The 26710-nt window shown below is 33.2% G+C and overlaps 3 protein-coding genes across 4 annotated transcripts; 2 read left to right on the forward strand and 1 right to left on the reverse strand.

Moving 5' to 3' along the window:
• The first annotated feature begins 1069 nt into the window (after positions 1-1069).
• Positions 1070-4275, forward strand: LOC141668694 (28 kDa ribonucleoprotein, chloroplastic-like). 2 transcript variants are annotated; one of them, XM_074475677.1, is made up of 4 exons: positions 1070-1497; positions 1677-1772; positions 3127-3420; positions 3536-3971. In XM_074475677.1, exons 1-4 carry the CDS (start codon positions 1144-1146, stop codon positions 3572-3574), a joined length of 783 nt encoding a protein of 260 aa, XP_074331778.1. In that variant the 5' UTR covers positions 1070-1143; the 3' UTR covers positions 3575-3971. The 2 variants fall into 2 exon arrangements, with proteins under 2 accessions (XP_074331778.1, XP_074331777.1); XM_074475676.1 differs by having other exon boundaries at positions 1074-1497; positions 3880-4275.
• A 4974-nt stretch (positions 4276-9249) lies between these two features.
• Positions 9250-10242, forward strand: LOC141664853 (uncharacterized). Its single transcript, XM_074470808.1, has one exon. The coding sequence runs from the start codon at positions 9250-9252 to the stop codon at positions 10240-10242; it is 993 nt and encodes a 330-aa protein (XP_074326909.1).
• An 11018-nt stretch (positions 10243-21260) lies between these two features.
• LOC141668800 (transcription factor bHLH94-like) lies at positions 21261-23878 on the reverse strand. Its single transcript, XM_074475814.1, has 3 exons — positions 23415-23878; positions 22334-22729; positions 21261-21532 (listed from the first exon to the last, which is right to left on the reverse strand). Exons 1-3 carry the CDS (start codon positions 23823-23825, stop codon positions 21404-21406), a joined length of 936 nt encoding a protein of 311 aa, XP_074331915.1. The 5' UTR covers positions 23826-23878; the 3' UTR covers positions 21261-21403.
• Between the last annotated feature and the right edge of the window lie 2832 nt (positions 23879-26710).

The following is a 26710-nucleotide window of genomic DNA, read 5'->3' on the forward strand; positions in this document are numbered from 1 at the left end:
ATCCTAAATCTTTATTCCAGCCACGAACATCCATCCAAGATATTGTTATACCAAATTCTTTCAACAATAGAATTGTATTGTATCAAAGTTATTCAAGCACTTTCATTATGTGCTAATAATCTATACTCATAGGTATGCGAATGAAGTGTGACTTATTTATGGACACTTTGAAATCATATCAGTTTAGGTAATTCAAGTAAGATTATTGTAAAATGACTAAGTAAATTAAACTTTTAAACCAAAATTAATAATAAAATAACCTAAACTATTGAACTTATAAATTAAAATATTTATAAAATAACCTAACCTAAACGGACAATTTTTGACTTGAAATAACCAATTAGTTATCTAAATATATAATGCCCCCGCTTGAAAATATAAATTTCATTTCAAATTCTGGATTATATTAAATCAGGTATTTGGGAAGTATCAACAATATAAATTTGGAATTTTTTCAAAGTCAACACAATTAATAAACAAGTTTAAAAATTAAAAAAGTAGCAAAATACATGTTTTTTCAAATGAAATTTTCCAAAATAGTTTTAAAAAAATTCCATTCATTTTTTTTTCAAGTAATTTTTCTTGGAAAACACATTTTTTCTCAAGAAAATTTTTCGGAAAGCTCTTTTCTGTGAAAATTTTTCGGAATTTTTTTATGGGAAATATTTAGAGAAACTTTTTTTACATGAAATTATTGGGAAAAATTCTCTCAGTAAAAAATTTCTTAGAAATTTTTTTACCAAAACAAAAATTATGTCTGAGATTTTTTCCCGGGTAATTTTTCTCAAAAAAATTTCCCCAGAAGAATTTTTCAAAATAATTTTTTTCCCGAGAAATTTTCCCCAACAAATTTTATATCCGTGAATATTTTTTCCGGTTTTTTTGTTTTGACAATTTGTCCTAAAAATATGTATTTAAAAGTTATATTTCCAGTGATAAAATTTCCTATAAAGAAAGTTCAATTTCAAATTCTAGATTAAAAATTCTAAATTTAAAATGAAATTAATATACCCAATCGCTGGCTAAAGAAAACCGGATAAAGAATGTCACCCGACTAAACAAATGAAATGACCATTTTAACCCCAACAGACAGTAGCCTCTCTTACCACTTTTGCTTCTCATCCTCGCCAATCATTCACAAAAATGGCGGCCCTCGAAGGAACTTTCACTCTCTTCTCCTCCTCCCCTTCATTTCCATCAACAAGATTTGCATACCCTTTACACCAAAAAACTTCATCTTGTAAAAATTTCCAACTTTCCACTTATACCCCTGCCCATTCTCTCAAAAGCCCAGTTTTGTCCTCTGTCAAAAAATCAAGAAAATCAAGTTTTGAATTGTTCACAGCAGTTCAAGAAGAGATTGGAGTAGAAGAAAAGGCAGAGGATGTTCAATTGTATCAGAAAAGAAAGCTTTTTGTTTACAATTTGCCTTGGTCTTTAAATGTTGCTGATATCAAGAACCTGTTTGGTGAATGTGGCACTGTCATAGATATTGAGGTACTGTTAATTGAATATTATAGACAATGTTTTACTATATTTTATGTTTAATTATGGATTTTTTTGTATATAGACTATAGAGTGAATGGTGTACATATCTAAATTAAATTTTGCATGTTTTTAGAGTGTGCAGTAGAACTTGAACTCATGTATATATGAATGTGTATGTGTGCGCGTAGATTATAAAGAAGAATGGGAAGAGTAGAGGGTTTGCATTTGTCACAATGTCTTCTGCAGAAGAGGCTCAGGCCGTTATCGAAAAGTTCGACTCTCAGGTGATTTTTAACGTGCATCATTTATATTTTTGTATTTAAACAATTAGGACTATTGTTAGCCAACTTAAAGCAAGCATGGAGTCTGGGGATTGGACTTCGTATAATTTGTGACAGCAATTAAAAATTTAGTATATGCTGTACAATCACTTTAATCCGAGAACAGAGACTTTTCTTTATTTTCTCTTTTTGGTTTAGTTTCAAATTAACTACATGGGCGTAACTTATTATATGTATTTGAAATGTGAATATGGACTAGAGAGTTTGCAATCTCTTTGCCTGCTATACGATTATTAATTTATTATAATTAAAAACAATTTTACTGTTGCTGCAACAAGTAATCCATTGCCATTGTAAATTTGAATGACTAAATTGCTAAGCATATTACAGAGACACCTTTTTACTGCCCCTTTATATGTATAGTTATCTCTCTTCCTCTCTGTGGGTAAAAGAGCATGGTCACAGTTATTCTCAAATTTTGACGGAAGAGGCTTTGCTTTTTAGGTGGCAAATAAAATACGATATATTTGCTACGAGTGAAAATTTCTTGAAATTATTTGATGAAGAAGACAGTTTGCATCATGTTGAGTCTGTCTTGATTTAGTTTGTTAACTGATACAAGGGAATGAGGGATGCTGATAAAAAAATTGAATAAAACAGAAATGTGGAGAATGATGATAAGTGCATCAAACTCTCACATTAAAACATTAACTGCAATGTTCAGAAGTTAGTTCTTTGTTCGTACGAAAATTAGTTTTTTGTTCATAGGAAAATTTTATGAAAGCTGGCTCACAGGGATTCAAAGCCCACTAGACTGTTAGGCTTTTAAGACTAAGGAAGTAAGAACGGGGGTGGAAGAATTTAATACGGTTAGTAGAATGTATAGTTGGTATTGTTTAACATGATATTATGCTTCAGGTTGCTCTGTAAATGTCCAGAAAATGAGAATCTTGTAAGTTCAGTACCAATTTTTATATTAAGCTTACCTCATCATCATATTTGCTCAATTAAATTATAGACGGTTAAGCATAATTGTGTCTCAACATTATCATTGTTTCTCAGAGAGCTTTTCAATGGGAATATGGGTTTTACTATCGAGGTTTATATATAAGCAAACATTAAGAGTAGTTTTACTGGATAGTATAATCCTGAATAGTCATATTTTCTTCCTATTACTTTTTTGGATAATGTATAAACATTTTGGTAAGAAATAATTTCGGTCATAGTTGCTGACATCTCATTTATAGTATGCAACTTATGAAATTATTTATCACTGGAGGTAATACTATGTTCTGAGAAAGAATCAGCCTATTTTTTTTGGCATCATCTCTCTTAATTCAAGATCTTTGCATCACAGGAATTGTCAGGTAGGGTTATCACTGTAGAATTTGCAAAGAGATTGAAAAAACCTTCCCCGCCTCCTCCTGATAGTGCCCCTTCTGGGAAAGCACGCTATAAACTCTATGTGTCCAATCTTGCATGGGAAGTGAGAGCTAACAATCTCAGAGAATTTTTTGCTCCCAATTTTAAGCCAATTTCGACCAGAGTTATTTTCAATAAAAATCCTTCAGGAAATTCTGCGGGTTATGGATTTGTCTCGTTTGCTACAAGGGAAGAAGCAGAGACTGCAATTTCCGATTTAAATGGAAAGGTAAGTTGGTTTGCTTCTTGTGTTGCACATGACTTCTATTCCTATTTTCTTATCTGTTCCTCAAATTAACTATCAATCATGTGATCCTTTATTTTTTGTTAATCAATTTTGCAAGGGGAGCTTTAGTTGCTATCTATCTAACCGTGCAAAGTGAATGTTCAAACTATTTGTCATAATATTCATTCTACAAGCCTTAGCAGTTAGCTTGTGAGCCTGAGCTTTCTGCCAGTTCAGCTTATATTATTGGAGATTGGACTCCTCTGATGTTAGATCATATACATTTTACTTTTAAAATTTGAATTGTACTAATAGTGTATGGATATGTATCACTTATCATGACTCTGGCTATATATGTTTTGCTACATGCAATCTTTACACATGGTTTACTTGTATGATATTTAGCTAGTACTTGTGAGCTTGAATAGGAAGATTATAAAGATGTTTTCACTTTTAATGCAGGAATTGTTGGGCAGACCAATTACTTTGAAATTTAGTGAAAAGCCCGTAAATGAATCTGCAGATAAAGAAAAAATTAGTTTTGAGGAACAGCCTGGAGAGTCATAGTTCCTAGTTCGATGTTAATTTTTTGGCTTCTTGATTGACTAATCGATGTATGAGGAGGATATAGTGCATATACGTGCAGAAGAAGTTGATGGAGAGCATTATGGTTTCAAAGGTATTGCATTTACTCCAGTCTCCACATGGACTCTGTGAGTGCCCAAATTAACTATTTATGTATCTACCTGAAATGTCAGAAACTGTCCATGCTATGCATAAGTTCTACTCATTTTTTTGTTGTTGTAAAGAACTAAAGAATATACATATAATAAAAATATTTAGTAAATTTCCCTGTTAGCCGGTATTTACAGCAGTGCTTACTAGAAGGTAAGTTACTCGTTTGGATAAAAAATTGATAACCTGCTGTTTCTCATGATCCTGCAACTTACCAATTTCATATATCACCATTCGACAACGTGTTTTCTTTATCTTGTTGCAATCTCCACAAATTGATGATGCAACATCATTGGCTGAGAAGGCATGTAATCTTACATTCGAAGCCTGTCATAAACATACGCCCAAATAGAATCCACAAATTATGTCTCAATACAAAATGCTATAAATGACAATAGCTGACTATGTGGATAGATAAATGTGCTCATACCCCTGGTTTTGTGCAAAATAATTTTGATCAGTTATGATGGGATTAGACACATTCTCCAGAATCATGTCCGGAAATGAAATGTTGCTTGCTTGCAGCACTGGCGACTCGTGAAATGTTTTTATCCGCGCACCATTTGATGTGCTCCTCAATGTCCAATTACTTACAACAACATTCTAACATCTTTCTCATCCTGACTTGTACCAATACTGCATGGGATTTCCACAGAAATTAATCCTAATGTAATTCAATATCTATATCTGTACTTCAACCAATACAGCTTCTCCTTGTCCGTAAAGAGTGCCTCCACCCATCATATTGATCCACGTGCCAGAAGGAAATGATCCAAGATCTGGTTTTGCCTCTACAGTACCCTGAACTTGATTTGTTATAGGCGCAGGATTAGTGCACGGCCCTGTAAACTCAAACATTATTGCAGTTTATATTTTGAAATGTTTCAATTGTATCATCAACTCCGACAGATAGTAGCATACATGCAAAAATATGATGTCGTGAAAAGTTTAAATGTATACGAGATGTACAAATACTCACTGCAGTCATGTCAGCATGTCCGTCTCCATTCTTTGATATATGGAAAAACAGTAGCACACCATCAGGCGTACCAGTAGCAGGTGCACCAGGACCGGGCACACTAGCAGCTAGCTCATTAGGCAAACTAGTAACAGGCGCAACAGGACCACAAGCAGCAGGTGGTTTTAAAAGTACACGAAGATCATATTATCTAAGAAAAATGACTATTTGCTACAACTGAGATCACTAAAACTGTAATAAAATAACATTCATCTTGAATATTTTCATTGTAGACCTTGTATTCATAATTCATACTGGCTTAAATAATAAAAACTGAATCGCTCAACTGTGGATGGTGCAGTTAAGTGCCAATACAATATTTAGCTATACTAAAGCCCTAAAAATACATAATTGCAATATTAACCTCTCCATCACTTTGTTATGATGTTTGATTTGGGGCGGAACACATTTTTTTTAACTTTTAACTTAGTGCGGGGTATTTGCTCTGTGACAGATTAAGTTTATTGGAACACTTAAAACAGAAAAGTAAAAAGTTATGAAGTTGAGAGATATTTATTTTTGGCTTTTGGCTTTTGTATCATAAAATGTCATTGATGATTGATCTGAATTCTGTGCATCCTTTTATCTAAACTAGCATTGTTTCACCGGTCTTTATTTAGTGATGGTAAAGTTCACATTTCATCTTCCTTTTCCCTGTCCAGTACGTACCTTTTTCCTACACTTGTCAATATCCGTGTTGCCGGGCTCGATTATAAGCGTCAGATAAAGATGCATATAAGCGTCTGATTTAAGAAGAAGATCGAATGAGACACATTTATTGTGCAAAAGGCATGCATTTTGGTCCCAACTGAAAAAAGAAGGTGTGCATTAAGGTGCGCATAAATATTATTAGTATCTATTTTTATTTGAAAACTCAAAAAAGAAATCGATACTCGACTGGTCACATGTTAAAATAGCTAATGGATTATATGACCTTAATATAGATACACATATGACAACTAGAGTAGAACGAAAAAAGCATAAGAAAATAGATTCGTATTCAGAAAGATTTATGCGAATCCTTGAGTAAATTTCATAACCGGTTGCAACTTAATTGAGTTGTTGTTTGTCGAGATTTACAAGTACGAAGTATAGAAACACAAGCATATATACATTGACTAATTAGTTATGTACAACCACACAAACACTAAAAGACAAAAAACTGCAGGACAAGCATGCATGTAAATAATAGGAGGATGCCCAGATGTACGCAAGTCGATCAGCCAATAAAAAAATGAAATGGTCGTCCCACCTATTTTACGTATCACAAACTTGTACATCACCGAATGATGCTCTAATCCTTAATCTTCCCCCCCTTTCCTCCTTATTTATACCCTTGTCTCCTCAAATTTCAATTATTGTGCGGAACTAGCCAAGATACTTGCTCTATTTTGGGATCTGATGGATTAACATTCTTCCATAGGAGTTTTCTCTTATCAGTAACTGTCAATTTGTTCAAATCAACTTGAGCACTGTCAGAGGTTGATGTATTGATAACTTGATCAAAATTTGTTGTTTCTTCTGTAGCTTGTTGTTCTTCACTCTGAACAATTTGAGCTATGTCAGAGGTTGTCTTAGATTCTTCAGTTATCTTCCTTCTTTTCATAGTTTCAACAGTTTCATCTTCAGCAGCCGTATCATCAAAAACTTGAACCATTTTGCACATTGGTTTCATTAGGAGTTGAGGAATCTCCATCTCATGTGTCTTTGTTGGTTCATCAATCTTTCTTTTCCCTTTATCCTTGGGATCAATTTCAACTTGTGATCTTGTCTTGGACTTTGAAACCTCAGAGCTTTCCTTGATCACAATGCCTTTTACCTTAGGCCTTAGAGGTTTCTTAGCATTAGAAGCTTTAAACTTGAGATTTGTCTTCTCAGCTGCAAATATAGCTTGGTCCTCCTTTAAAGCCTCTAAATCCATTCCAGGATTATGCTTGAGAAATAGTCTCAAGCATCTTGGTTATGAGCAAGTATACCTAATCTAACTTTCAATTATTTATACCTAATTTGCTCTTTTTATAGAGCAAGTATCTTGGTTAGTTTTGTACCTTCTCGATGTGGGACTAAGTGGATGTAGACTAAAAGCTATAATAGCTTTCAAGTCTAGTATGATTTTTTAAGTTTGTTGCAAGTCCCATTATATAGAGTTGAGAGAAGATATCTTGCAAAACCTTCCCGATGTGGGACAAAAAGAATTATTCAAAAGCAAAGCTACAAGTCATAGTTGGTTTATTTTGAAGTGTTGGCTTCATAGCCTTGGGTTTGATAAAGGAAGAGATGTTACATCTTTTATATCTCATCAATGTTGGACTTGGTAAAGCCTAGTTAAACCTTAAAACTCTAATTTTTACTTGATTATGAGAAATTTATCTATTTCTCTTTATATTAAAACTTTAAAACCAAATTTAATTGGCTATATTGAAGCCAAGAGAAAGTTTTAAGTTTTCTAAGTAGAAACTAAAACTAAGTTGGGTTTATATAGGCATTGGAGGAAGGTTGTTCTCATTCTCTAATCAATGTAGGATATATGCATCTTAGGTAATAAAAAGGAGATCTCACAACCCACATCGACAAGAGAAGAGAAGAAGACTGAAGATATATAGAAGAACTTGACCTTAAAATTTTAATAAGTAGAAGTAAGATTGATGAAGCTAATGGTGTGAGTTTAAAAGGGTTCTTATATGTTCTAGATATTATGTTCCTTACTTACCTTTTTTTTCCCTACCTATCTTTGTACCACATTGAAAACGAGAAGTGAAGTATATTAGAATAAATAGAAAGGTACCATTATATGTAATTGTGAAAAAGGAATAAATAGAGGAAGTCATGTGATAGTTTTTCTATATTTTTCCAACTTCCCTACTATTGTACCACATCGAGGATGTAGGAAAAATGAATCATTACTTTCCTTATTTAAGTTTGTATAGTTTCCTTAAATAGAACTATCCGCTTCGGTTGTTTCAACCAAGGAATTCGGTTAGTTTTTCTTAATCGCGAACTTAATTTCTTTATCTTATTTAGTAATTTGGTAATTATTAGTTCAGTTAGAAAATAAATAGGTTATATTAATAATAAAATTTATGTGCATTTTTGAATTATGTATTTAGGAAGAAAGATCGACAGTAAAATCAATTCGAAGTTCGGGATTCATAGAGAATAAATTATGCGGTGCACTGTAAGTATATACTGTACTGATTCATTGTTGATGTTTTAAATGATGATTTGAGTTTGAGTAAGGCTTCACTGATGAAAAATGAGTATTCTTGCATTGATATTGATGAACTGATGATGATACTTCCTAATCGAAAGTAAAGCTAAACCGATTATTTAGCTGGCCGGGATCCCAACTTGATGAATTGATGAACCTGACATGCTTGAATACTCAGTTTTAATCTTGTGAGAACTATATGATGTATTTTTGTTGATTGTAGTATATTTCATGTCTCTTTATTCGAATATTTATTTGATGAACTTTGATTTCTCGGATAAACCTCAGTTGAATTCTACTATATATGCTTACTAAGCTTTCTGAGCTCACTCGTTTATGTCACTAACTTCCGCAGGAAAGAATTTTGGAGAAGGATGTTCAGGAAAGGATAAGTATGTGATGAACTAAGGCTTAGTAGACGATGAATGCGTATAGTATCTTAATGAAAAATGCTTGTGTAATAGGCTTTTGGTTGTATCGTGAACTTTGGTTGTAATACTTGGAATACTGTAAGAATTATATATTATTATTTAAGTTTAAGGTTGTGTAAGCATATATTGAGTTGATTGGTTTGGTTTGGCGTTCCCGGGTTCGGGTTTCTGAGGTTATCCCGGGGTCCGGGGCGTCACAGGTGGCATCAGAGCTAAGGTTTAGGAATAGGATGAATATAGGATTTCGAATCGCGGTAGTCCAATTTTAGGCCTAACGTACGCTTAGAAAATGCGTAGTCGTAATTCTTGAACATGGTCAATATAAGGTGTATGACGTGTTTAGTACTCGATCGATCGTTATTATGACGTATATCATGATGTGTGCGGTACATATTCCGAATGAAGTATGATTAATATTATATGTTGAATTGTAGGAGAAGATGACTGATGGAAATTCTGATGGGATTGGATCCAGTGTACAAATTAGCCCTGAGATGTTGTTGATTTTGGGAGAAATGAAGAATATGTTTAAGAGCCTAATGGAGGGGCGAACAACTGCGGATACTCTCGAAATAAATGGGGAACGTGTTGAAAATATGGAAAAAGAAGGCGAGAATAAGCGAAGGTGTACATACAAGGCTTTTAAGGATGCAGATCCCCCGATTTTTAAAGGAGAATTGGATCCACATGTTACGAATGTATGGATTAAAGAAATGGAGAAAGTGATAGAGATATCGAAATGTTCAGAGGAGCAAAAGGTAAAATTTGCAACACACTCATTAAGGTGGGAAGCTGTATTTTGGTGGGATACGGTTAAACAGACTGAGGATTGTTCTAAAATGGCTTGGACAAGATTTAAGGAATTGTTCTTTGATAAATATTTTCCTACCTGTATGAAGAATGAGATGAAGTTTCTAGGACTAAAGCAAGAAGGAATGTCCGTGTCGGAGTATCTCTCAAGATTCTTGGAACTTTCCAGGTTTGCTCCTCATCAGGTTGATACTGAAGCCAGAAAATGTCAGAGATTTCCAGAAGGGCTGAAACCCCAAATTAGAGAAAATGTGTCCTTGTTGGAGTTGGAACAATTTGATAAGTTGGTTGGGAAGGCGAGGATTGCAGAAAGGGACTATGAAGCTCGCACTCAATTCTTCAACAATAAGAAACAAGGAAGAGAGACAGAATTGAGTGTTAACTCAGGATTTAAGAAGGACAACAAGAAACTACATATAAGGAAGAAGGAGATTTTTCGGGGAAGTGATAAGAGGATCATCGCATCTGAGTATAAGAAATGTGGACTGAAACATGGTGGTGATATTTGTTATCGAGCTGATGGGTTGTGTTACAATTGTGGAGAAAAGGGACATATAGCTTCTCAATGTCCCAAGCCTAAAGTGATTTCTTGTTACAGTTACGGACAACCAGGTCAATTATAAAGGGACTGCCCACAAAAAGAAGACAGGAAAGAAGTGGAAACTAAAGGAAATAGGACTTCTACAGCAAGACCTTTTCAACAATCAGCACCTAGGGCGGTGGCACGAACCTACACAATGACAACTCAGGATGCCGAAAAATCTCATGATGTTATGTCAGGTACGCTTCAACTTTGTGCTCAAGATGTTCATGTGTTGTTTGATTCGGAGTCAACCCATTCTTTTGTGGATACAAAATACATTGATAAGTTAAATGTACCTGTGCAAAGTCTAGATAATGGATTTCTGGTAAAACTTCCAAACGGTAGAAATTTGTTCGTAGATAAAATTTATCGAGATTGTCCCTTAATGATTGGTGAACAAACCTTCTTATTGGATTTATTACCGTTAGAACTGAGGGACTTTGGAGTGATTCTGGGAATGGATTGGTTGTCGAAGCATAGGGCGAATCTAAATTGTTATAAGAAGCGAATATGTTTAACCGGCTCGAACAAAAAGAAAGTATATTTCAAGGGAGATAGTGTAGAAAAACCCAGTGTTATGATATCAGTTTTAAAGGCTTGTAAGATGTTAAGAAAAGGTTGTGAAGGTTTTCTAGCATATGTTGTAGGGAATGAAGGAATTAAAAATAAAGTTGAGGATACACCTGTAGTCAGAGAGTTTTTAGATGTCTTTCCCGAAGAGTTACCAAATTTGCCCCCTGAAAGAGAAGTTGAGTTTGGGATTGAATTGATCTCGGATGCCCAACCAGTATCGAAAGCACCATATAGAATGGCACCGACAAAATTAGCAGAACTTAAGGTACAATTACAAGAGTTGTTGGATAAAAAGTTTATTAGACCAAGTGTTTCTTCTTGGGGAGCACCAGTGTTGTTTGTGAAAAAGAAGGATGGTTTTCTAAGATTATGTATTGATTATAGAGAGGTAAATAAGTTGACAGTAAAGAATAAATATACGTTACCACGACTAGACGATCTTTTTGATCAATTGCAAGGAGCCACTTACTTTTCGAAGATTGATTTGCGCTCAGGTTATCATCAGTTGAGAGTAAAGAAAGAAAGCATTCCATTAACGGCATTTAGGACTCGATACGGTCATTATGAATTTGTAGTGATGCCATTTGGGGTGACAAATGCACCGGCAGTATTTATGGATTTGATGAATCAAATATTTAGGAATTATCTGGATAAGTTTGTAATTATGTTTATCGATGATATTCTTATTTACTCGAGAACTGAGGAAGAACATGATGAACATTTGAGGATGGTGTTACAAACTTTGAGAAAAGAACAGTTGTATGCTAAGTTTTCAAAATGTGAGTTTTGGTTAAGAAGAGTAAGTTTTCTTGGACATGTAGTTTCGGAAGAAGGAATTTCAGTTGATCCTTCAAAGATTGAAGTAATTATAAATTGGGAGAGACCAAAGACTGTGACAGAAATTCGAAATTTCTTAGGGTTGGCCGGATATTATAGAAAGTTTGTTCAAAATTTCTCTAAGATAGCGGGACCGTTAGCGAATCTTACAAGGAAGGACGTTAAGTTTGTTTGGTCGGAATAATGTGAGCAAAGTTTTGATGAGTTAAAGAAAAGACTAACGTCTGCTCCGGTACTTGGATTACCAGATGGAACTGAAGACTTTGTGATTTATAGTGATGCATCAAGAAAAGGTTTGGGGTGTGTGCTAATGCAACGCGGTAAGGTAATTGCTTATGCATCTTGACAATTAAGAACATGAGAAGAACTACCCCACCCACGATCTGGAATTGGATGCAGTAGTTTTCGCTCTTAAGATTTGGAGACATTACTTGTATGGGGAAAAGTGCAAAATTTATACTGACCGTCAGAGCTTAAAGTATATTTTCTCACAGAAGGATTTAAATATGAGACAGAGAAGATGGTTGGAGTTGTTGAAAGATTATGGTTGTGAAATTTTATATCACCCCGGTAAGGCAAATGTTGTGGCTGATGCATTAAGTAGAAAATAAGTAGGGAATTGTTCGAGTATTGAAGGAGAACCCATAAATCATAAGGAATTGGAAACATTTAGGATTGAATTTGTTAAGAAAGGAGAGGAAGAGAGTTTAGTGTATCAAATCGAGGTTAGACCCATCTTGTTAGAAAAGATAAAGGGAAGTCAGAGACAAGATGAACGCTTAAAGGAGATTTGGAATAATTCAAATTCAGAATTAGGTAAAAAGGATTTTAGGAAAGGTAATGATGAAATCGTTAGATTTCGGGATCGAATATGTGTGCCGTCTGACGTAGAAATTAAGAAAGAAATTTTGTCTAACGCTCATTCATCACCTTTTTCGGTACATCCTGGATCTACGAAGATGTATAAGGACTTGAAAGAACATTTTTGGTGGCCTAAGATGAAGAGAGAAATTGCGGAGTATGTAGAGAGGTGTTTAATTTGTCAACAAGTAAAAGCAGAACACCAAAGGTCTGGGGGATTATTACAGTCTTTACCTGTCCCTGAGTGGAAATGGGAGCACAAAACGATGGATTTTGTACTTGGTTTGCCAAAGTCACAAAAAGGAAATGATGTCATCTGGGTTATTGTGGATAGACTGACGAAGAGTGCACATTTTCTGGCAATTTCAGAATCATCACCATTAGAGAAATTAGCAAAATTATATATACGGGAAATAGTTATGTTGCATGGAGTACCTGTTTCAATTATTTTTGACAGAGATCCTAGATTTACGTCTAGGTTTTGGAATAGTTTTCAAGAAGAGATGGGTACTAAGTTAAGTATGAGCACGGCGTTTCATCCTCAGACGGATGGGCAATCAGAACGCACAATTCAAGTTTTGGAAGACATGTTAAGAGCTTGTGTATTGGACTTTAAAGGAAGTTGGGAAGAACATTTACCTTTAGTAGAATTTGCGTACAACAACAGTTTTCAAGCAACAATTGGAATGGCTCCATACGAGGCTCTTTATGGACGTCGATGTAGAACGCCGTTATGTTGGGATGAAGTTGGAAAAAGAAAATTTTTAGGGCCTGAGTTAATTCGTGTAACTACCGAGAAAGTCAAGTTGATTCAACAAAGAATTTTAACGGCTCAAAGCAGACAAAAGAGTTATGCAGACAAGGATCGTCGAGAGGTGATGTTTAAGGAAGGAGACTTTGTATTTCTTAATATTTCTCCCTGGAAGGGCATTATGAGATTCGGGAAGAAAGGAAAGTTAAGTCCACGTTATATTGGACCATTTGAGATTCTTAGACGGGTTGGAGAAGTAGCATACGAGTTAGCATTACCACCGAGTTGAGGGCATATTCATAACGTTTTTCATGTATCATATCTGAGGAAGTATATTCCAGATCCATCGCATATTATAGATTATGAACCGATAGAAATTCGAGAAAATATGCAGTATGAAGAATTTCCTGTTGAGATAATAGATCGTCGAGAACAGAAATTAAGAACTAAGGTGATACCTCTTGTGAAAGTGATTTGGCGAAACCATGAAATAAAGGAAGCAACTTGGGAACCCGAAGAGATGATGAAATCAAAATATCCCCATTTATTCAATAAGTCAGGTACGAAATAAGTTTAAATTTCGAGGACGAAATTAGTTTAAGGGGGGAAGAATGTAATATTCAGATGAAATTATAATTAAGTAAAATAAATTTATGTGCTTATATTATTTTTACAAGTATTATGCATATTATTAAAATATTTGATTAAATTTTAAATTTTGTCTTGTGTATTGTTGGTTTGCTCGAATATGTCAAGCTCCCATAAAAAAATAAAAATTTAAAAGAGATACAGACCAAAGTGATAGGACGAGGAAGAGGAATGACGGAAAGAGGAAAGGATGATAAGAGATAAGCGCTGAATAGGAATAGAAAGATGAAACTTTTAACTAAAGCACACAAGCTAAAATAAATTAGCCCGCATCTTTTACTAGACAAAGCCTAGTAGGAAGGAACATTGCACTTGAAAGTGAAAATGTTGCCTTGGAAATAAAATTAGTAGTAGAGCTCTTTTTATAGAGCAAGTATCTTTGTTAGTTTCACACCTTCTCGATGTGGGACTAAGTGGATGTAGACTAAAAGCTATAATAGCTTTCAAGTCTAGTATGATTTTTTAATTTTGTTGCAAGTCCCATTATATAGAGTTGAGAGAAGATATCTTGCAAAACCTTCCCGATGTGGGACAAAGAGAATTATTCAAAAGCAAAGCTACAAGTCATAGTTGGTTTATTTTGAAGTGTTGGCTTCATAGCCTTGGGTTTGATAAAGGAAGAGATGTTACATCTTTTATATCTCATCAATGTTGGAATAAACTTTCTCTTTTATAGCCAATTAATATAAAGCCTAGTTAAACCTTAAAACTCTAATTTTTACTTGATTATGAGAAATTTATCTATTTCTCTTTATATTAAAACTTTAAAACCAAATTTAATTGGCTATATTGAAGCCAAGAGAAAGTTTTAAGTTTTCTAAGTAGAAACTAAAACTAAGTTGGGTTTATATAGGCATTGGAGGAAGGTTGGTCTCATTCTCTAATCAATGTAGGATATATGCATCTTAGGTAATAAAAAGGAGATCTCACAACCCACATCGACAAGAGAAGAGAAGAAGATTGAAGATATATAGAAGAACTTGACCTTAAAATTTTAATAAGTAGAAGTAAGATTGATGAAGCTAATGGTGTGAGTTTAAAAGGGTTCTTATATGTTCTAGATATTATGTTCCTTACTTACCTTTTTTTTCCCTACCTATCTTTGTACCACATTGAAAACGAGAAGTGAAGTATATTAGAATAAATAGAAAGGTACCATTATATGTAATTGTGAAAAAGGAATAAATAGAGGAAGTCATGTGATAGTTTTTCTATATTTTTCCAACTTCCCTACTATTGTACCACATCGAGGATGTAGGAAAAATGAATCATTACTTTCCTTATTTAAGTTTGTATAGTTTCCTTAAATAGAACTATCCGCTTCGGTTGTTTCAACCAAGGAATTCGGTTAGTTTTTCTTAATCACGAACTTAATTTCTTTATCTTATTTAGTAATTTGGTAATTATTAGTTCAGTTAGAAGATAAATAGGTTATATTAATAATAAAATTTATGTGCATTTTTGAATTATGTATTTAGGAAGAAAGATCGACTATAAAATCAATTCGAAGTTCGGGATTCATAGAGAATAAATTATGCGGTGCACTGTAAGTATATACTGTACTGATGGTTGATGTTTTAAATGATGATTTGAGTTTGAGTAAGGCTTCACTGATGAAAAATGAGTATTCTTGCATTGATATTGATGAACTGATGATGATACTTCCTAATCGAAAGTAAAGATAAACCGATTATTTAGCTGGCCGGGATCCCAACTTGATGAATGGATGAACCTGTCATGCTTGAATACTCAGTTTTAATCTTGTGAGAACTATATGATAAATTTTTGTTGATTGTAGTATCTTTCATATCTCTTTATTCGAATATTTGTTTGATGAACTTTGATTTCTCGGATAAACCTCAGTTGAATTCTACTATATATGCTTACTGAGCTTTCTGAGCTCACTCGTTTATGTCACTAACTTCCGCAGGAAAGAATTTTGGAGAAGGATGTTCAGGAAAGGATAAGTATGTGATGAACTAAGGCTTAGTAGACGATGAATGCGTGTAGTATCTTAATGAAAAATGCTTGTGTAATAGGCTTTTGGTTGTATCGTGAACTTTGGTTGTAATACTTGGAATACTGTAAGAATTATATATTATTATTTAAGTTTAAGGTTGTGTAAGCATATATTGAGTTGATTGGTTTGGTTTGGCGTTCCCGGGTTCGGGTTTCTGAGGTTATCCCGGGGTCCGGGGCGTCACAGGTGGCATCAGAGCTAAGGTTTAGGAATAGGATGAATATAGGATTTCGAATCGCGGTAGTCCAATTTTAGGCCTAACGTACGCTTAGAAAATGCGTAGTCGTAATTCTTGAACATGGTCAATATAAGGTGTATGACGTGTTTAGTACTCGATCGATCGTTATTATGACGTATATCATGATGTGTGCGGTACATATTCCGAATGAAGTATGATTAATATTATATGTTGAATTGTAGGAGAAGATGACTGATGGAAATTCTGATGGGATTGGATCCAGTGTACAAATTAGCCCTGAGATGTTGTTAATTTTGGGAGAAATGAAGAATATGTTTAAGAGCCTAATGGAGGGGCGAACAACTGCGGATACTCCCGAAATAAATGGGGAACGTGTTGAAAATATGGAAAAAGAAGGCGAGAATAAGCGAAGGTGTACATACAAGGCTTTTAAGGATGCAGATCCCCCGATTTTTAAAGGAGAATTGGATCCACATGTTACGAATGTATGGATTAAAGAAATGGAGAAAGTGATAGAGATATCGAAATGTTCAGAGGAGCAAAAGGTAAAATTTGCAACACACTCATTAAGGTGGGAAGCTGTATTTTGGTGGGATACGGTTAAACAGACTGAGGATTGTTCTAAAATGGCTTGGACAAGATTTAAGGAATTGTTCTTTGATAAATATTTTCCTACCTGTATGAAGAATGAGATGAAGTTTCTAGGACTAAAGCAAGAAGGAATGTCTGTGTCGGAGTATCTCTCAAGATTCTTGGAACTTTCCAGGTTTGCTCCTCATCAGGTTGATACTGAAGCCAGAAAATGTCAGAGATTTCCAGAAGGGCTGAAACCCCAAATTAGAGAAAAGGTGTCCTTGTTGGAGTTGGAACAATTTGATAAGTTGGTTGGGAAGGCGAGGATTGCAGAAAGGGACTATGAAGCTCGCACTCAATTCTTCAACAATAAGAAACAAGGAAGAGAGACAGAATTGAGTGTTAACTCAGGATTTAAGAAGGACAACAAGAAACTACATATAAGGAAGAAAGAGATATTTCGGGGAAGTGATAAGAGGATCATCGCATCTGAGTGTAAGCATATATTGAGTTGATTGGTTTGATTTGGCATTCCTGGGTTCGGGTTTCTGAGATTATCCCGGGGTCCGGAACGTCACAATATTATTATGTATACTGTTATTATGCAGAGGTTCTACTCTACTATCAAATTCCCAGCGAGATGTTTTGTATCATACTATTACTGTTATAATGCTCTTGAGAGAAAGAACAGTGTGCAAGCATGATACTTATCCCTTCTCATTTTTATTCTTATAAAGTATGAAAATATGATTCAGCAGAACAGTGTGCATGCATGATACTTATCCCTTCTCATTTTTATTCTTATAAATTACTATCTTTGTTTTTTTAATTGTAACTTTGATTTTTGCACTCATTTTAATCTGTTTTGACCCGATAATTAAATTATTATTTATAAAAGTTTCTTTTTGTAAATAAAAATACACAACGTAGCTATTTTTAATTCATGAAAAGAAAATTTTAAAGATAATATTTTTAACTAATAGGTCAAAATATATTGAAATGTAAGTAAAAATCGGCCTATTAAGTTAAGTTTCATTCAGGCCCGAGGCATATAAATATGATTCAACAGAAGACATCTGGAGCTCTTAAAATGAAGATTTAGCAGCAAATTTAAAAGAAAAAAGAAAACAGAGAGAGAAGAAATAAAGAGAAAGAGAGAGAGAGATAAAAGCTGGCCGGAAAGAGAAATGAACAGAGAGAGAGGGAGACCCGGAGACGTGCATCGAACCCACAAATTAACCTTTCTTCCTTACCAAGAAGCAGCAACATGCCACAGCTTTTTTTTCAGACCTACCAAAACCTCTGTGCATTCCAACTCATTAATGTTTATATATATTAGTATGTTGGATAGATAAAAGATTATGTTAATGTAACTCGAAACAAATATACATAAAAAGGTATCAAAACTTGTGAATAAAATATAAAATAAAAATGTGTGTTTGTAGTAATACCCGCAAATGCACGACACTTCGTTGTCAGGGTGGTAACAAATGAGGACAAATATATATGGTACCCTACGTTTCCTGGCTCTCTTGGTCTTTGCTTCTCATCATACTGTCAATAAACTTTTTGGAACTCGGGAAAAGATAACAATACAAGATATACATGTGCTCATTTTTTTGTTAATTATATAGCGATAGAATATATATATTTATGTATATTTTAAATGATTTTTATTTTCATTTAAATTAAAATATATATTTAATTGAATGTTTATTAATTAGATTTATATTTTAGTGCAGGAAGCAATAATTCTAAATTGGAAAGAACTGGAGTTAAATTAAAAAAAAATTATATCATAATATAACATGAATTTTGTAGTAATATCATCGGGAATTATAAAAATATTGTACAGTATATTCAATGCAAATGAACCATCTACAAATAACTTGTACTCGGTTCGTCCAACAAAATCTATACATGGGGAAATTAAGAAAAAATGAAATTTAGTAAGAAAATAAAAAAAATGAAATAAATGATGGATTAATCAATTCTTAATGTATATAATAAATATAGTGAAATAAAGTAGTAAATATAATAACTTATGTACAAAACTTTATCACTATTAAAATTTATAAAATTGAGAATGATATTTGAAAAACAAAAATATATAAAAATAAAGATGCCGGAGGAGGTATATTTTCTAATTGATTGATGTCACAGAACTCGGGGAGTGTAGATGTACCCACAAATCTGTAGGTTAGCCTAGCTACTCCTACTCCTTTCTGTCATAATATTACTTCATTAACGGTCTGTTTGGCACGTCAATTATAAGTTACTTCCCACTTATAAGTTCGTAACAGTTTATCAACGAGTATTTATTGAATTTATAACTTATAAGCTGATTAGTTGAATGTTAGTAATGACCTACATTTTTTCAACTTATTTTGATTTTTCGCTTATTTATTAACCTCCGTTTTAAAATATACTCTTTCCGTCCCGCTGGATAGTTTACGTACACTGTTTGCACGTATTTCGAGACTTTAATAAGGTATAGTTTCATAATTTTTTTTGTTTTTTTTTTAATAAAAGTTTAAACATGAAACTATTTTTTCAGATTTTTTTTTAAAAAAAATATTATGGAAGAATATTTTAAACGAGCATTGAAAAGTTTGCCGAAAAGTAACGTAAACAATCAAGTGGGACTCATGGAGTATATTTTTAAATGTTAACCAAACTTTGAATTCAAGAATTAAGATAATTATATTAAATAATTATTTATTTTAGTTTATTTAAGAAAAAACAAATCTGATTTATAAGTAAAATTATCTAAACACTTATTTAACTTATAAGTATTTTTCTACTTTTTACTTATAATTCACTTATTCATTTTAAGTCGTAAATTACTTATTTTAATACTCCCTCCGTCCCAAAATGATCTTCCCGTTTTGACTTTTCGTACTGTTCACGGTAAGCGATTGACTACTAATTTACGTATAATCTATAAGATCAAACATAGTCATAAATGATTTTGTTGGATTCGTATTTATAAGTACTTTAATATAATAAAATTTTTATATTTAATACTAATACGAAATTAAAGATATTAACAATTAAAAGTGTGTATTGATAAACGTGTTCAGTACAAATAAGAAATATTTTTAGGGACGGAGGGTGTATTTTCCAAATGAACACTAATAATTACCAAAAGCATCATAATAATTGTACAGATATTTATTACTCCTGGTGACATGTGCCTACATAAACGGCTATGTTATCTATTTACAGGTTTTTCTGCTGTGTGTATGAACACACTAATCACATACTTCTATCATTTAAATTTATTTTAATTGATTAATATTTATTAATCATTTACAATAAATATATCAATCATACTCCAAATTTTTTAAATTTTAATACTCAGAGTGTACACACCGGAAGAATTTGATTCTAATTTACACCAACCGGCGACTACTATGGATCGACTACCACTGATATTGTAGGATGAGATACTTGAACGTCATAAATATGTCACATATCGATGGATCCCACGCACTAATCATTTGACAACGATCTATATTTATTGCGTATTATTTGCAAATCTTGAAATGCACTGTCGAAGAGCCTAGAGCTAGCTTTCCTGGTTCTGTCTTTGATGGGATAGGTATTTATTATAACTAAGAATCTAATATGAGAATTTCAATTTAATGGGACTGTGATATGTGTTGGGATCCAGATAATTAATCAATTACTGGTAACTCAGTGTCTTGCGTAATTAAAAGAAAACATGTTCTTTCCCTTTCGGTTTAATGTAAAAAGGTGTCCTTTACCGATTGATTACAGTTACTAATACTCCCTTGATTTTTTTAAGTCCTTTACACTTTAAAAGTTTCTAAAAATAGTATAATCTTATAATATAAAAACTAACTTCATCTACTATTTTACTACATAATATTTATTTTATATATTAAATATTAATTAATTCTTTCACTTTACTTATTTTTCTTATTTTTTATCATTAATTTACATTTTTTTAATATCCGTGTCCAATACAAATTGAAAAAATTAGTTGAGACGAAAGAAATTTACGTTAACTTATTTAGAAATGTTACGGTTTAACAAGTTCTCTAAATCATTTTTAAATACTAAAGTGTCACTATATTATGGGCTATTATTTTAATAAAATGGACTTTTTATGCATTAGTATAAATTTCAAAAATAAAACAATATTACCTATATTTAGGTCAATTTTGGCATCATTTCAGGATAATATTACTATAACTTGTTTTTGGAAAAAAAAATCAAAAATAAGATAAGAATTCTTCTCACAAACTAAGATATATACCCAATATTCGGCAACTTATCACATGCTACTAGCTTACCTCTAATTATTTTGCTGAATGCAAAATTACATATGTACTCGTATATTTAGGTTAATTAGCCGATATCCGACAAATGAAAAAGAAGCTAATTAGCCGACAATAATTTCATATATATCCCCTTAAATTAGGTTAATTAGACGAATTGCAAGTCAATACTTTAGAAAATAGTACAGTTTATACATGTATACAAATAACTAACCGAGACTAAAACCATGTCCGAGGACCGAGCCTAATACTAGGTGTAGATACAAGATAGAAGCAGAAACAAGCATAATAAAAAGATTAAACGTACATAATACAAACGAAAAGGGAAGGGAAGGGGGGGGGGGGGGTGGCACTATAGAAACAATAATTCCATGACATGATTCTCTATAGGTAATGGGCAGGTAGCTAAAAATATGATAGAAGCTACGATCCTTAGGGTAAATGTTGAGCATAGGGTAAGCCTATATCTTCTTCTTCTTCCTCTCCTTCAATTATTATGAGCATTTGGTGTACTGCACCTGCTATCTCCTCCGATGATTTCAGGTGACATCCTTCTTCCACCTGCAGATATATATATACATGTTCTTAAAATTTAATTAAAAATTATCATAATTGCAACTTCATCAATTTCTCATCATGTTTGTTTAGTACATATATGTGATTGATACAATATACTAGTTTTTTTAATTTTAAGTTTGAAATTACTTAAAAAATATGAGTTTTAAGTCTTTCTAATATATAGCTCAATTTATTTAATGTCGTCCTAAATCAGGATTCCACTATTTCTCTTTCCGGATTTTATTTGAAACATGTATTCTTAGTTGTAAGACTACACAAAAACAAAAAAAAAAGGACATGCATTTTGACTTGAGAGTCCTCTACATAGCTAGCTATCTCAACAACTACACATATATGTACAAAAGTAAACTGCAGTACACTTTCGTCTCATTTTTATCAACCCCCCAATAATTTTAAGTACGGGCCCTTGAAGTTACCGAAGCATTCTTGTTATTTTCTTTTGTAGTTTTGTGTTAACATTTATATTCACATATATTGGTACCACCCTAAACTCCCAGTCCTCCCCCCCCCGCACTCAAATATGGTCCTTGCTTTGTACAGTAATTAGACCTATCTCTACTTCTCTAGCCAAACAAAGTCTACTTCATTTACACAATTACGGCATCTAACGATCATTCGGTGAAATTAGTCATTTTACAATTATTTTGTGACTGTACAGAACTTTTTGCACAATAATTCATACAAAAAGTTGAGCCGTACCAGATGAATAAAGTAGATTCTTGCATTCTTAAGAGTCATTTTCATCTGTAAAAAAATGCATGAAATTACTGTACGCATGCATACCTTGCTACTGATTGAGTATAGAACCATTGGTTCCAAGCTGGTGACATTGAGGTGAAGTATGGTCAAATACAGTGCCTGAAATCCACCAATTAATCTTGAGAGCTGCCTGAGCCTTCGTCGCGATAGAACCCTAATGTTTGCGTGAGTTTCAACCAAAGTAACTTCAATGTCTGCTATTGCACCATTCGTCGTGCTACATGTAGAGTGTTTGTTAGGGGTTTGAGAGCATGTGAATTGAGGAAATGCAAAGAATTGTGCAAATGGATTTGTCTCGGCTGGCTCTTTTTCACCAGATGCTTGCAGTTGTTGGAATTTTTTGGTTTCAAGGCTTTGTAGAGTATGCTCAAGTTCTTTTACGAAGTCAATAGCACCACCAACTATAGATGCTTGATCTCCCTGCAAATTAGGTTGTAAAATTTAGATTTAGGTTAATGAAAAAAACACTAAACTATGTTGTTTTGGTTTTACTTTCCTTTTCACTTTTGAAATGATTGTGAGAAGGAAAGGGGGAGTGGGTTCATGGAGAGAGTCAACGAAACAGTACTGATGATATCCTCATTTAAAGATTAAAATATATACAGTTATATTAAGTACATAGCATGTAATTTAAGCTTCGAAAAAGTTGGTAAATTACAGCTTTCTTTTTGCTAGAAATTCAAAACTTTATTTCCCTCACACTCAAATAAGGGGAAACTTAGAAGAGCTATAGCAGTTATATATATGTATTTAAATGCAAGATTAAATCATAGCACAATGAGTTGACTAATATACAATATATCATAGATAATTAATTAAGAATCCATGAAAATTGGTACAATTTTAAGTCAAATTCTTGTAAGTTGGTCAACTTGTATTTATTAGCAAAAATTACCATTTCCTTATAACCTAGCTGCATCTGAAAGAATTAACTTCAAGTGTAATTAGGTAACATAATTATACCATATATAGTGGAACACTAACCTAAAAGGTACTGATGATATTCCAATTCACAAAAGTAGACCTATATGTTTGGTTTAAATTAGTTTAAGATTATAATTCTTGTGTTAAATTATCAAAATGAAGAAAAGTGACAAAAACTAACCCTTTGAACATAAGACTCAGGCATGAGACATCGCAGCACGGAAAGATGTTCATTCATCTGTTTCCTTCGATTTCTTTCAACAGTAATGTGAGTCATTCTCTGAGTCTCGGCTTCTTCTTTGTTCTTGCATACTTTGGGTCTTCGCCGCCTCTTCTTCCGGGCTTGGACACCCAAGCTCCGCTGCTCTGCGGTGCTTTCGGGCTTAACGGAGAGATTCATTGAAGAAGAGATATTAATGAGAGACTGCTGAGCAGCTGTAAATTGTTGTTGATAGTTTTGAGAATTTTTATCATGGAGGTGGAAATTGCAAGAATCAGAAGTGGCATTGCAGGAGGTGTATGGATTAACAGAGAATGTGTCATAGATTATAAAGTCTAATAGTTCACTTGAAGAAAGTGTTTCCATGGCCATTTCTCTTTTGTTATCTTCTAATGCACAACTTCGTTTGTCTCTCTGTCACTTTGCCTACTTTTTATAACCCCCCAGTTTTGGTTTGCTCTGGATATCATCCCCCTTTTTCTTTTACCTTTTACTGTTTCATGAAGTTTAAAATTAGCTAGTGTATATGGACTAATGTAAAATCTTATATTTAACATTTAATAAATACACAAATAATTTAAAATAAAAACAAGGTTAAGCTCCTATTATTCACCCTCTTGTTCATTAATTTAATTCCAGCATCCTCGCCCATAATTACAAGTTGGTTTATGGATTGCGAGAGTATGAATAGATGTACGTTAAATCAAGAGTGTCTTCTTCCTCGTTCCCTGCATTCCTGCAAGCCCCTTGGTATATATGCCATGTAAATTAAGCGACTTGATTAAGACCAGGTTAAAAGTAAATGATTGAATTAGTTCGGATAATTTATCTATTCAACACAAAATTAATATGTTTACATAAAAAAATACGCATCAAATATGAAACTGTCACTTTTCACTCGTGTTTAAAACAATTTTCAAACCTGAAGTGTTCACTCATATTTAAAACAATTTTCAATTAATATAACCTACACTAATTAATTAAAACATGTGTTTTTTAAAATAATTTTAGGAGTTAATTTGATACATATAAGACAGTAGTCTTTTTTAAATAGTGGTACATGTCCTCCATTTCACTTAAATGCCACTATAAGCAAATTATTTCACTTAACTAAAAGAGATTATTTTTCCCGAAAACTACAATATCATTCTCATTTTAAAAATGCAAAATTCTTTGCTACCGAGTAAAAAATCCAATTGACAGAACTATTACTCCTTGCTTCCGTTTCATCCGAATCATTACGAGTATGTGCACACCAACACCTGCTAAATAAAATAGAAATTATATTTTCGAAATGAATGTAGTAGTAGCTGTTACTTAATCTCGCACTTTATGCATGAAACGGAAAAAGGCACAATGTCTTTTTACTGTCCTCTCACGTGCACCATTTTAAACTACAGTCTTTCCAAACCCCCCTTTGAATTTGTTTACAGCCCCTCTCTCTGTCCCTCACTTTCTTTTCACTGTGTTCTGGGGTTATGTTTTCCTACACCAGTTTTTCGTAGTAGATGCTATCAACCACACTGCCATTGTGTCTGTGAAGGAGAGCTGCAAAGGACCCACCGTTGTTTGGGCTTATATGTACACATGCATATACAAACAACATCTCAGGCTGTGCAAAAAGCTACTCCCTTCACGTTCAGACTTGAGCAGCTTGGAGTTTGTAATTTGTAAATATTATGTAAGTTAATAATAATACGACTGCCTTACCTTTCACCCATGTTATCATTTTGTGATTTTTTATTCAACGCTTCATGAAAATCACTAGTTTAGAATTTGCCATTCCTATGCTTTGTTCATCTGACGGTGCTGATTGTGCCAAGCGTACGGTCGGCAACTTGCAGATGGGTTGTCCTGTTCCATCTTGCAAAGGAGCTGCTATATATACAGTGCTTGAAAATCCCATTTTCAGTACATCGAAGTTGATGATTTACATTTAGCAAAAAAAAAAAATTTGAAGATCTACATCATGCGCCGTATTTGATAGGCTCAATTATTCTTTTAACTCATAATAAATTATTTTTTTTTCAATATTGTCAGAATTTTAATGTTATGCTTTTTTTTATTGAAATTAAAAATGTTAAAAAACTCAGCTTAATAATCGGTTGTAAAAAACATCTCGGACAAACAAAAATTTAGCTTGTTCACTGCTGCAACGCACTAGCACGGCTAAAAATATGTACTGGCTCAAATTTCGCATTTAAGTCATAACTTACGGTTAAAATCACAACCAATAAAACTATAATAAAAGGGTCGAAGGACGAAAAATAACAATTAGTATTCATAGCTAGCGGATTATTGTTTTTATGCTGTAGTTCATCAGCTTAGACTCTATTATTATTATATATTTTTTCAAAAAAAAAGGTCCAAAAATCAAGTAATTCTCGTAACAATTTTTTCTTAATCTTATAATCTGCGGAGATGAGATCGAGGGTCAGACTTCATCACTTGCGATGAACTCCCGTTTGGTTGAAAAGTGATAAAAGCGAAATTAATAAAATTTATCCTATTATTTTGAGAAAAAACTAATATAACTTTGACTAATTTTACTTATTTCATTTCTCTGGACTGAACGTATATTAATGGAGAGAGTACGGGAGTTAGTTTCTGTGTGATGATCCATCTGAATGGTACCTGATGAGATATTTTAATGATTAGATAGCGTTTGAAACAGTAACTACTAATAAGGAACTAGTACAAATAGTTACAAGGGGTCTCCTTGACTTTAGAGGAAACAAGCTTTAGTTTTACTTGGCTTATCTTTTTAGTAAAGGCCAGCAGCAACAAGTGCACATGCATCGCATGGACCATACCAGACTGCATTGCTAAACAACAAGGTACGGTCGACTATGGAGAATGGAAAATATCATAGTATCACTAATGACTCTTAATCTAGCTGTACAGATACACAAACTAAAGAGTTAAATTATACACAAACTAAAGAGTTAAATTATAATCAAAAGACAAGATGGATATGTCAATGCGTTCGATTAACAGAGGAAAAAATCATCATATACACTGGCATGTCATCAATCTGTGTCAAAATTATACAAGAACAAGCCGAACGTTACAGAGATATTCAAACATGTAAATTTTATTGATAAATATATTTCATTATATAGTAAAAAGAACATATATACTTGTAAGTTCTAATATGGATTAGGATACGGAGATAAAACATTGGATTAGCCTAGTTCTCTTTGCGTGTCAACTTCAATACAGGGCCATATAGATCTGATACTAATATACAATATTAA

Source organism: Apium graveolens, chromosome 6 (assembly GCF_009905375.1).
Source record: "Apium graveolens cultivar Ventura chromosome 6, ASM990537v1, whole genome shotgun sequence".
In the NCBI taxonomy this organism is placed as follows: Eukaryota; Viridiplantae; Streptophyta; class Magnoliopsida; order Apiales; family Apiaceae; genus Apium; species Apium graveolens.